This window comes from Calonectris borealis, chromosome 8 (assembly GCF_964195595.1).
Source record: "Calonectris borealis chromosome 8, bCalBor7.hap1.2, whole genome shotgun sequence".
NCBI lineage: Eukaryota > Metazoa > Chordata > Aves > Procellariiformes > Procellariidae > Calonectris > Calonectris borealis.
This window is the reverse complement of record NC_134319.1, coordinates 17,119,147-17,132,360: the sequence shown is the minus strand read 5'-3', so window position 1 is coordinate 17,132,360 and position 13,214 is coordinate 17,119,147. Positions and strand designations below refer to the sequence as shown.

The window sequence follows — 13,214 nt, the reverse complement described above, 5'->3', positions numbered from 1 at the left end:
AAGGATATATTAGTAAAAATTTCTTTCTGGGGAATTAATTTGCTAATTTAATAATAGACATTTTAATTTAATAATGAATTATCTGTAAAAAAACGCAAACAAAATCGTATACACTAAGAAATATTCAGTATTACTTTGATAATTTTACATGCAGAAATAGCAAATGCTTCCGACATCTTACAGGTCATCTGCTTATTTTCTGAACTGAATATGTCACATAAGTAATCTATCGGTGCCCAGAAAAATTAGTTTATTGAGGCCTGTTTTTCAGGCAAAACTGAAATGCAGATATATTTGTTTATGCAACATATCTAGCAAAATTCAAAGAGAAACCTTAATTAGCTGCAGAGGGCAAGAATCCATCCCCCACAGATAAACACAGTGGACTACCAAGAATTGGTGTAAGCAGGAGTGTCCAACCCCAGGCATCGGCTAGCAGAGAAGTAGCTCCTGAAGTGTTCAAAAGGTGCTTATACAAATGTGCTCAGTGGAGAGAGGATCTAGGGGCTCCTGGGAGCCCTACGTTAATATCTGAGGCAGCCTTCTGACAGGATTGTGAATCTCTGCTTTGATGTAGAGGAGCAGAGGGAAAACCAGCCTTTTAGTTCACAGGCAGATTTGAAAATGTAAATCAAAACAGAAATGCAAAGCAATTTTGAAGCTGAAAAGAAGTAGCAGCTTGGCACCACTTTTTCTTCAGTGGCCTGATTCAATGAAATAAATGGGTGCCTTACCTCTGCGATTTCGGGCGGAGCATGTCTGAAAGTGGAATACATGCTGAAGTGTTATTCTGAATTGGGACACACAAGCCAGTGGCATCAGATGAGGAGTACACATATGCACTCATCTTCACTGTAAAATGCTGATGTTTGAGCTTCATCTAAAAAGGAAAATCCCTTGGGCCCTGTCGGTCCACTGGAGTTTCAGTTTGACTGGTGGCCTATAGGAAGCAGTGAGTTAGAAGGCCAGCTCAAAAGTAGTTCAGTGCAAATAGTCATCTCTGAGGTTGGTACTGAACTGCTGCAGGTTGTACATTTTAATTCCTCTGGACATAGCATTCCCTTCTCAACTCCTCCTCTGATCCTTCCCTCCTGGCAAGTCCATCTGCCAGCATCACCAGAGCTGGAGTCAGAGTCCAGCTACTGATATGAACGTGAGGCCCCCCCTGCAGGCTCTCCCCCCTCTCAGCAGCATCTGCTACCTGGTGATTGTTTTCATGGGGAAAAGACTTATTTTAATTTAGATTCTATTTTGAAGGTAGAAGATAGTTTTTATTTAAGGAGTGTCACATCTTCTGCCAGCTGAGACAGGAATCTTTGAGGGAGTCTGTCTCTATGATTTTGGCAGCACATCATGGAGTGCATTGCTTATAATTAAAGATCACTCAAAATAAATCCCAAACATCCCAAGCTCTGTGGAAGTCCCAATTTGGAGCTGTGGTTTATGCCTTTGCCTCCATCCAGCATGACTGGGAATGCTTCATGGAAGGGGGTCTCAGAGCAGACCCAGGTCTTCAGGCTCTGCGAACAAAGTCCCACTGAAGCCCCTGACAATTTTGTCTGCTCTCAAGATCAAAATATCAGGCCCAAAGTGAAATCTCGCATAAGGAAAATATCTGTGGGCCCCTGAAACCTGGGGTTTGTCATCACTAGATTCAGAAAGAAAAGTGTCAGAACCCCGAGCTCTGTGTGGCAGGCCTTGAAATAATGCATACCAGTCACATACGGAAGTTAAACAGAAGCATATGGAAATTCCCCTTTGTTGTGTACTGAAACGAACATATCCCATCTTCACAGCTGGAATCTGCAGGAAGTCTTAGGAGCGCTGACCCTCTACTTCTGCACTGTCACAGAGTGGAATTCCTTCATCTCATAAATTTTGGACCTTTCAGCAACCGGTTTGCATCCAAGATTACCCAGCAGCCTACTTCTGCCTGAGAGTATCCAGCTGCTCAGTCTCCAGTACGCCCGGGAGTTCTGGCTAGCTGAAGGCAGGCTGTCTAGGAGTCTATGGAGTATCTCGCTGTCGGGGGATCGTGGGGGATACGCCACTGAGCACAGTGCTAGCACAGAGCTTCCTCAGCTCATGCTCGAGACTTGATGTGCTTCAGCTGGAATCATATGGAAGGCTGGGTCCGTGTGTGACCCACTTTTTTTTTTTTTTTTTAGTGTTAATCTCATGAAAACACAGAGGGAGAACACCGCTTTGCAGATACTTCAGTGGCAGAATGACACGCTGGGGGATGGGAATATCTGTATCTAAGAGAAGGAATTTCTCTCCATAACCAGAAGTAAAAAATACATTAGTCTGGAAGACATGCTGGTAGCATTGTAGGCAGCCATGAAGCCATTGTTGCATGTTTTTTTGTTGTTCTTGTTTGCTGATGTATGGAGAAGAAAACCACAATGTCAGAGACTGGTGCTGCTTTTAGTTCGTACTGTAATGTCTGACTAATACAACTGTAGCTTTTAATTTGAGAGGAAGAGCTCCTGTATCATGAGATTCACTTCATGAGTGAGACCTAAGCAAAATTCTCAATAGCCGCTAAGATTCTTAGCAGTTAGTATTCTTCAGGCTGATGTTTGGTGTTTTAAAGCTTAAAAGCAATAATTTTTCTGCACTTACTTTCCTGGAATGCAGCTCATTAAATTCGATTTTGAAAATGCAGATAAATGACATAGTGAAGCGCCATAAATTTGGGGTCAGGCAACCGCAGCTTATGTCTGTAGCAGCCAGTAGGGTTATCTCTGCTTCAGTTGTGTCTGTACTGACATGAAGAACCTCAATTACTGAAGGACATCAGCACTCTGTTTTAATGAGTAATATCTTTCATACTCCTCACAGCAGGGAATATGGAACCTAGAAAAATGTGTGCACTTCACGGTTATGTGAAACAAGCGGCCAGTGTGCTTTGTGATACATCAATAGCTGAGTGTGTTTATCTGTCTTAAATTGTTCAAAGGAAGTGAGTCTAAAATTGATGTCATTTTCTAACATTCTTCCATGTCAACCACCAAAAGATAGAAGTAGCTACATAGTGTGTTTATGTTATTTTCACTCTTCTTATATTTAGGAGGCAGGATAAGAAAAAACAGAAAGAGTTAATTGGTGCTTCTTGCCTTGTTAGATGGACTTTTTCTCAGCTTATTATCCTAGAGTATTCAATGTAATATGTTCCGTTTTAGAAACAAAGCTGAACCCATGCCAAAGAAAAAAGTAGTAGCAATTGTTTGGCAGCCTTACTCCTCAGCTCTGTTGCAACCGAAATTAAATAACAGCAGGCAAATCATGTGTATCTCTCATTCTGTACTAGCTATAGTAGGAAATAATACAGATCCAGTTAATCTGTGCCAATAATGAGTCACCATACTATTTATAGGAATGTCATGGTGTGCTTTTGTTAGAATATTAAATTGCCTTTCCCTTGGATTCCTGCACTCTGTTCTGTGGCTTGCTAAAGGTAGGTTAAAGGCAGGCATGGCCCAGAGCCAGAAACTGAGTATCATGTTGGTTTCTGTTACTTTGTTTTCAATTCAAAATTATAAAGTAGAAGGTTGGTCTTTTGAATGGCAGGCCTTTTCTCTTGATTACTAGTGATCAAATCAATTGTCATTCTCTTCCTAATGATTGGGCTGTTGATGCGAACTCCACTGAAGTGGAGATCTGTGTGACTAGCAGAAAGGTTTTGGTGTGTTATGCGCATAACACAGACTGAGAATCCTGTGCAGTTTCCTGACAGGACCATTTCTCACACTATGGGCTATGACCCCCTTGATGATTAAAAGGAATTCACAAGTGTTCAAAGAATTTATCTGTTAATATTATTAATAATAGAAGATAGAACTTAGAAAGGCATTTCTGTATTACACAAATCTGTACAATCAAAACGTGTCCTTTTTCCTCCTTGAATATTTCATCTTGAGATTCTATCCCCTGATCAGCCCTCTGGAGGATGCACGAAGACAAATGACAGGTCACATATCTAAAAAGTCTGAGAAACACTAAAACTATCCTGCAGTTGCTCAGCTTAACAGTCTCAATTTCCCCCTCCTATGTTGTCCCACGGGATTCCTCTGCAGCTCTTCCATGAGCTTCTCTCCCCTTCTACCCCCCCTGCTTAATGACCTGTCCTCACTCCATCTCAAGGTTTCCACCTCTCCCTTCTCCTCCCGTTCTTCGAGGCATATCAGATCATGGAATATCAGATCATGGGAATCTAAACTGCTTAGTCTGCCTTGAATTTTCACCACAACCTATTTGTATGCGTTATAGATAGCAGTTACAGAACAAGTGCAGGGCAGTAACCTGACATTAGTTTGATCAAGATGTTTAGCTTTCTTTTAAATTATGCTATATAATAATTCAATCATTGGGCTTACACAGTTACATAATCTTAATGTGAGGCCCAGTCTTGTTGTTCTTATAAAGGCCTCCATCTCCCTTGAAAACACCATTAGTGTTTTGATTCTGATCTCTGAGTGCATTGAGGTCACCAGGAGTTTTTTCCACAGACTTCAATAGCCTTTGGTTTGGGACCTTTCTCACTGAGAGCCATGCAGCAACCCGGAGTCTCTTCTTCTGTAGCCTCTTTTCTCCTCCAGCTTAAAAAAATGCCTGTAACTACTCAGTCCTGGCTTAGACCAAAACAAGAAAGGTGGCCAGGCTAACCCAAGGATTGCCCCACAAAAGCTGTGTCCCAAACTACCGACGTATCAAAAGTATACAGACAGCTTTCCCTGCCTGTTCGTTTTCCTTCTCCTATGGTTTCTGTGTTGCCTTGTGCTGGCCAGAAGCAGCAGTGCTGAAATGCTGATGGATAAGCTTCTCGTGGGATATTTCTGGCTCTGCCAGGGCTTGTAATTATATATCAGCTCCCAGGAAAGGCCTTTTCTTGGGAGATTTCTGTTTTGGGAGGAAAGCCTAAATGATTCTGGATACACACTGTTCCTGAGTTACCAGTCAGACATTTCTTTCACTATAGCTCCAGAGAGAAGCGGGTCGGTGCTTACCATCTGTTCTGACAGAGATTTTGATGTGCATCAGTAAATCCAAGTCAGAGAGAACAGAATTCTGCTATGTTTTGTCTCAAAAAATTCAAGAGGGACACGGAAGTCACAGACATTTTTGAGGGGAAAGTAATCTAAATAAAATCACATGTACTTCCAACAAAGTCATTTTACAAGCCCCTATTATTACCTATTAGAACAGTATTACAGCTCTCTGGAATCAGTCATGATTGCATGCCCTGCACTATAAACCATGACCCAAGATGTAAAGTTCTCTACAACTCAGAAATACACTCTTAAAATGCAGATTGTTTCCCCCTAGGCACTGCCACAGCAGTGTACCTGTTCCCTCTGATGCCAGCCCAGCCCAGATGCCACCAGGAAAGCTGTTGTGTCTCATCCTCCCACTGTATACTGCTTTAAAGAGCCTGGCTCTGTCTTGATACTTATCTAGCTCTTGCTTTAAAGTGGTCATTGGTTTTAGGTTGTTATTAACTTTTTTTAATTTTATTTTCCATACCCAAACAGTCATGGTGTTTAGAATTATGGAAATAACCTCCTAAATCAGTGTGGATAAAATATTCTTTTCCATTTTGCTCATGATCTGTTTTAAGGATTTTTCATTTGCTTGTAAACTAATGGATTTAGATTTCTAATCTTAAATAATAATTTCTGAATGTTTTGGCAATAAATATTTGCTATATTGTAATACAATAATATAACAGGTTATCTTTGTTCATCTATTGGTTATAAAAAGTCAATTTACAAGAGACATTTTAGTGTAACAATAGAGCAGTTCACTATGCAAGATGATAAATTAATCTTGCTTCAAACTGATTTACTAATGGAAGAACTTTATCTGCCTGTTTTAGAGACTTACTAGCAAGCTAGATTTTTGCATATACAACTTACAATACGCTCAAAAGCAAGCACTCCATACAACCAGTGCTCATCTAAATTATTCTAAATATGTGTCTGTTGCATTCATACAAAGTGGATAGAAAAGACAGCAGAGACTGTCAGCCTGCAAGCTGGCTCCAACAGAGATCTTGAACATTTTCTTTACATATTTTCCAGAAAATTTTTCTCCTTAAATTCATATTTCAGCAAACCAGAAACTTATTTTATTCTTTGAAGCTTTATTTCACACTTAACGTATGAAATATGAAAAAAAAGAAAATTGTTTTTTGTGCTAACAAAACATGTTTCTCCTCTCCTAAAGGCTTATATTGTGTCTCTCTGATGATAACCAAAAATAATGCATAATTAATATTATAAATCACTTGTTCGATATTCAGGGCCCAAGAGGTCTAGACGGTCCTCTAGGAGAACCAGGAACACAAGGCATTAAGGTGAGTGCTTGCGTTGCTCAGTACTGTGCAAAACATTTAGATAGACCATAACAGACAAGAAAAGAAAACAAACAACCAACCCAGCATGTCAGAAGCCATAAATTTCCATTTAATCCAGGAGGAGATTTGCAAATTTCTAGCTTCTACAGGTACTTCCTTATTATGGTATAAGCCCATCTAAGCCTGAATTTGCACTTCCTGCAGAGTTACCCAGCATTTAAACTGACAGCAACTGTATGCAACTTATCTAGCAACTGCACATAGAATTCACAGATTGTTGGTTGTTTATCAGGGAGAAAGAGGAGATCCGGGAAAGAAAGGAGTTCCTGGGCTTATTGTAAGTATTGGAGCCAATCTTTGTAGTAAGCCTTAACACAGTTACTGCTAATTTCTGAGCTGTGTTTGGAAATAATCTGAAGCCAGCATTGTCTTCCAATATTTCTCTTTGACCAGGGTAAAGCTGGAAATCCAGGAGAAAGAGGAGATCAGGGTACACTTGTGAGTATGAAATTTTCTAGTACTTCTACCAAAAAATCCCCGCAAAATCTCATACTTTGTTTCACACTCAGATATGAGGGAATTTGTCTACTTTAGAGCAGCTGGAAAAATCTGACAGTACAGTTTGCATTTATTCATACAAAGAATCAGGGGCAGAAGTGAGAGTAAGTATGAACATGGTCTAGTCTGCTACCAGACAAGTGTTTTCATGGGTGATCGTCCACAGAATACAATATGATAGCAAATTGCAGCAGAAGAAATGGCGATTGTAGTTAGTAGGGGGGTCCTAGATGTTGCTTTGTTTTTTTTTAGTTTTTTTGTAGTTTTAAGGGAGAAAGTCATTGTAGAGAAGTAATTCTCTGGTAGATTTTACAGCAGATGTGTACTATCAATGTTGGGATAAATATAGAAAAATGTGTAAAATGTGTATCACGTATATAGGAGAAAATTCTTCCTTTTAGGCCTTCTTCCAATGGAAATCTAACATGTTCTATTTGAGGCTTTCTTTTACAAAGAAGGTTACCAGTCAGTCCAAATTGTATTGGATTTTCAATAAGGAAGGAAGCAGAAAAGCAGAAACAAAGCAGTAATGGTGGTGATTTTGTGCTGAAATTGAGACTCTTCTGCTCAGATTTAGGAGCTTTTTGCCTCTCACCTTTCATACAATGGGTTTTCATTTCCTCTTCATTCACTAGGACTTTTAAATGTATTTATATATACAGAAGTGAATGAAGCAAAACCTCATTAGGTTGAAAAGATGGGAATTAGTACATTTATTGCAAAGTACAAGATACTGCTCTATTACTCCTACAGCTACAGTTTCTGGAAGAGATATGCTATGAGACAGGTTGAGCAGAAAGAAAAATGGGCTGTGAATCTTACTGATCATCTCAAATACAGTTTGTAGGGCAGGACACTCATAATGTTGTGTTTAGGCCCGGTTTGCGCACACAAGCAGCACATGAGTCTAAGAAAAATGATGAGGAACTGGTAAATGGTGGATCAGCTAAGATCCATCCCTATGTAAAAGAAACTGAGGAAGGATTTATTCAGGGCTCCCTCACATGCCACGGGAACTAGAGTGATGTGGCAATGCACATTAACCAGAAGAAAAGGCTGCACATATTTCTTGGGTATTTCTGAGCAAGTTATTGAGTGAGCAGAAATAAGAGAGGAAGTGGCTTTTCACAGAATATGAAACAGCTTGTTTCCAATGATTTTTTATTTTATTTTAATCTTCCAGGGTTTGCTTGGGCCTCCTGGAACCACAGGAGACAGGGGACCAATGGGAGAACCAGTAAGTTGATCTTTACGCCTGCTTAAAAATTTTTCCACATATTATATTGAATTCCCTGGTAACTCATGCTCCGTTTTACTAAGATTCAGAGTTGCCAGCTGGAATTGTGGAGTAATTGTCCAAAACTACAGAGCTAGAGTCTGCCTCCCTTGCTTAGCGTAACTTGTTCATAAGGAGACCTGTTATTCATGTTGGGAAGCACTGTAGCAAGGAGTGCACAACATAAGAGAGCATGACACAATCTGGACCACAATATCATGTGGCTTTACGCTGCATTGAGGTGGACATCTACATTATGGATTATGTAAATGTATGTGCCAATACAGATATTAGTGGTATTTTTTTCAGGCAAATTTTAGGATAGTTATTCAGGAACTCAGGGACCACATCTATTTGGCAGGTTACATTTTCAACAAAAGAGAGACTGTTATAATAAACCTCAGACATTCCTTTGCTGGATGGATTCTTGTTCTGATGGTTATTATTTCAAAGCCACACTCACTTTTATGTGGCTAGTATTGTAATAGGAGGTCGTGCAGGATCTGCAGCGAATATATGCAAAGTGCTGCAAGGTGTAGCCATGACAGGAATACTATTGCATCACTATCTCTGAGGGTAAATCAGATTACATAAATACAGTGAAAGAATGTGTGCTATCCTAGGGGGACTTGGGAGAAGGCTGCCATTTTATAGTGCAGAAATCTAGTTGTCAAAAATTGTGTTTTCATTGCTTCTGAAAAGTTATTTTGCATATCAAATGACATATAGTTAATTTAAAACTTGAAAGTGAAACTGTTAATATAAAGTATATTGTTTCTACTAATTATTATTATTTCTAATATTATTAAATATTATTTCTACAAATCCATAGGCTGACATGCTTACAGAAAGCCACTGCGCATTTTTGGGGGCTAGAAAAATACCAACAGCAGGTTTTATTTTGGTAAATTTTCTTTTGGATATAATTGCCTACTTAACTTCAGCTGCCAACTTGTAGGAGTGGCAAAATGTGTCAACAGAAAATGTATTTTCTAACGGTTATTATTGGATTCCTGTCACTTTGTCTCTTTCACTTATTTTATCTAATCTTCATGTTGTGACATCTGAGAGCCTTACAATGCAAGGCTTATACATAAAATTCCTGCCATTTTCTGGTTAAATCTGAATTTTCATATATATAGATGACTATCAGCCTTCTCTAATCTAAGTGGTCTACTCTTGAGCAACCTACATTTCTGTTGTGCTCATCATTGCAGAATCTACACATGCAATGTCAGAAGTAAGAAAAGCTTATCCTGTGAACAGGGTACCTTTTCTTTCAAGTGATGAAAGAGTAAAATGTCTTCAGAAAATGATCTGTGGAGCTAGAAAGAAGTGATGAAAATGACACAAGATATTATGAAATGAAACGCGTGGCTCTTTTTTTAACTTTTTGCCCATCCAAGCAGCTTGAGTTCATCTTCTGTCAGCTGGTCACTACATGGAAGCTAGCTGCTGAAGCCATTTCTCTGGCCCTGTCACTAGTTCTGCACAGAGCAGAAAAACATGAATTATTGGTGGAGGAACAGAGAAACGTAAGCAATTAGAACTCTCTGTAGTAACAGGCTTGATCTAAATTACACTTTAACTTTACCTACTTGTCAGATATTTTAGTAAAATTCTTCTTTGCAAATTACTTGTTGTTAATGGTTAAAAGGAGCCCCTATATTGCTATAAAATTTTGGCTTCTGAAATCCCCTGAAAGTTTCGGGGGAAAGATACATTACCAATCCAGCAGACTTAGTCCCATGGTAATATTATGAAGAAATACTTGACTGTGAATCAAATTTAAGCTTTGTGACACTTGCCTAGCGGAATGCCATGGAGTTGCTGCAAACAAAAACCGATGGACGTAGTTTAGGACCAAGTGAATTCTCAACAGGAAATTAACTGCAGTTTCAGTTGTTCACACTTAAATGAAGCTATAGGGTAAAATATGTGCATCTGCTGAAATCCTCTCAGTAATATGCAGTTTACATTGTTGCTATAAGGGAAGAATGTACTCGCATTATCACTGCCAAGTCATCAGGAGGAGCAAAACCATATGCATAGTCTGTAAAAGGAAGTGAAGCAAAAAAAGAGTAAATATTTGCTTACAAGGCTTCTATCATAAATATGGGTAGCAGCATCTTTCTTTTGAGAGAATTATTTCTATGAGAATAATAGATCAACAAAATATTTTGAATTTAGAATGTACTTAATCACAGATGAGTCCCAAAGGGGTAAATGGATATGAACTTTCTGAAAGTTCAAAGACTGGGTACATCCAGAGGGTTGATTTGTCTTGACATACATTCATAGTGGCTATGAAATCAGCTGTAAGCTGTTACAGGCAACCTCTACTCCCCTGTACACAAATCGCACACTGTGAGCAGAGATGGACAATCTAACATGTGCAGAGAATTTGAGCATGCTGCTTTAGGAAATGATCCCTATATGTTACTGCAATAAATTTTTTACTTACAGTAGGGCTTATAAGAAAACACTCATAGTATAGTTATTAATATTACCAAAAAGGCTCCAGCCTTTAGTCCATTACACCTCAGTGATTGTCCTGTATAAACATTGCTAAATCCATAGTGAAGCACACAGTAGCTGTTTTCAGTTAATTCCATACCAGACTGTAGCCTTTTCCACAAAGTAAACCAGACAGTCTAACAAACCTTAATTAAACAAAGTCTCAGTTAATCAAGAGGAGAGCTTAGTTAAGATAATAATTTACTTTTGATCTGAAAGGAGAGACATCTGTGCTATTATTTGAAATCTGTTATTTCAATGTGTCAAGATTGGCAATGAGGTCTTCAGTACTGTATGCTATCATGGTACTTACAAACACTGTTGGATTCAGGAGGAAAGACAATGAAATACACTACTTTATGCCAATTATGCCAAAGTCAAGACTATACAATGTAATTTAATGTTAATTGAATGATGCATCCAAATTTTTGTTTAATGCCAGGGTCCAAGAGGACAACTGGGGGATGCTGGCCCTATTGGAGAAATGGGTTTTGAGGTGAGATTTTATATCATTTATGTAGTAATTACAAACACTCAATAAGTGAATAAGCCTGGACTATGGGTTTAGAAACTATTTTTTTTTATTACCTGCAGCTGACTTAAATACCATGAGCTGCTGAGAGACTCTCTTACTTAAAGCTGTTACCAAAAAAAATGTCTAAAATAAGTAACTTTTTCTGTTGTGAGCACTGTCTTCGGGCATACATTCATGACATCCGCACCTAGAAGGTGAATGTTTAGTTGAGCAAACAATTTTTTTTTTTTTTTTTTGAAAGCACCATAGCACCATTCTCCTTACAGTTAGACAGTGGAACAGCATTAATCATATGTCCTTGCAAATGGTAGATGAAGAAAAGCAGCTGCAAGCAGTCTTCTTGCTAACTTTTGCTTCTATTTTTTTGCTTTGTTTTTAATATCTCTTTGAAAGAAATATGACAGAATGTATTAGCCACATTTACAACGAAGTAGCTGAGGGATGAGCTCACTTAGAACAGAAGGGATTTGGCTTATTCAAAGAAACACTCTTCCTCAGTCACCCAAAATCCAGTCTTCTGATGGACTATTAAGAAAAGGTTTAAATGTAAACTTTACAAGAAGCAATCTGATACCATTAACTCTTTAAGGCTGAAGACTCCAAAAAGGGCCTTGTTCTCCAAAGTCTAATCTACTTGGCTCCAAGCCTAAACAATGATGAAGTTGTCAGTCAGATTTACAAAAGATAGATGATTGCTCAGCCTGCTAGTAATTTATGATGAAAGGTATGGGCTTAGTGGTACTACTGAGTCTTCAATACGTTCCCAATCCACAATGCAGTTCCTGAACTCCTATACCCTCTTTTCTTTTCTTCTGTTGGGCTCTAGTAAGAACAAAGAACTGTGTTATCTTAATTTGATTTTTTTAGACATGCATCTTTCCCAGTGTCTCATGCTGTTTTTCTGCTTCAATTTTGGCTGTATTATTTGGTGGTTGCAAAATTATTATTGGTGACCATGTGTAACAGTAACTCTTGTATCATGCAGGGACCTCCTGGCCCTGAAGGAGAACCTGGCCTGCAGGGAGAACCAGGCGCAAAGGTAAATGTTGAAATTATTCTCTCTTGTGCTGTTTAAATTTTCAAATTTCCATAAAAGCAAGTCAGAGTGATCTGATTCATTAGTCAAGTAGGTAGTGATACAGGAAACGAGCCATTAAGAAATATTGTTATTGTCATGATGACTGCATTATCTGTAAACCCCATCATTGTTAGGAATATTGTCCCTTAAAATTCAATGATTTATTTTTCTTGTGATATTCCAGGGAGACACTGGACCTGCTGGGAAGGCTGGAGAACCAGGCGACCAAGGTCTAAGGGTAAGCTATGGATGCAAATCTTCCAAAAAGGAAAGTATGCTATGAATGTGTCAGAAATGCAGGTTGAGAAACCTTGATTTATCAGAAGAATTCAATAAGAAGCTATTTTCTAATACCTTTTTAAAAAAAAAAAATTGTAATAGTGTAGCAAGTTAAAGAGTATTGATTATAATGTTGAAATATTTCTAAGTGTCTCATGTCACTGAGAGACATGAACAAGTGGTTTGAGCATGAAGGAAAATCGAAGGGTGTCCAGCCCAGCTGTTAATATGACAGCAGACAATAATGCTGTGTATGGATACCCAGTCTAGGTGAGATAATGGGAACATTATAGTCTCAGCAGAGCAGCTGATTTGCTTCTGGTGCTGTGGATGGCTCATTCAGCACTTGATTTCACCAAGCACTTGTGCCCCTGCTTATTCTTCCTGTGTGTCTTACCCCCCTTATCTGACCCAAACTGTTGCTTACCTTTGAAGGCTGAAAAAAACTTTTAAAGTGCTAGGAACAGATTTTATCCAGGACGCTTTTAAAAGAGCATAAACTATATCCTTTCAGACTTAAGTCTGACCATTGAGCTCTCTTGTTCCATTAGCTTCTTGCTGTCACCTTTTCCTCCTGCCTAAAATCTCCAGCGAGGTGCATTCCACAGTTCTG

The 13,214-nt window shown here is 38.8% G+C and overlaps 1 protein-coding gene across 1 annotated transcript in view; it reads left to right on the top strand.

Annotated features, from left to right (window-relative positions):
* The window catches only part of COL24A1 (collagen type XXIV alpha 1 chain), a 149,707-nt gene that overhangs the window by 99,247 nt on the left and 37,246 nt on the right, over nucleotides 1–13,214 (top strand). The window contains exons 29-35 of the mRNA XM_075156204.1: nucleotides 6,305–6,358; nucleotides 6,651–6,695; nucleotides 6,812–6,856; nucleotides 8,100–8,153; nucleotides 11,152–11,205; nucleotides 12,230–12,283; nucleotides 12,507–12,560. Of these exons, the coding sequence (XP_075012305.1) occupies nucleotides 6,305–6,358; nucleotides 6,651–6,695; nucleotides 6,812–6,856; nucleotides 8,100–8,153; nucleotides 11,152–11,205; nucleotides 12,230–12,283; nucleotides 12,507–12,560 (360 nt within the window). The remainder of the gene's footprint in view (nucleotides 1–6,304; nucleotides 6,359–6,650; nucleotides 6,696–6,811; nucleotides 6,857–8,099; nucleotides 8,154–11,151; nucleotides 11,206–12,229; nucleotides 12,284–12,506; nucleotides 12,561–13,214) is intronic.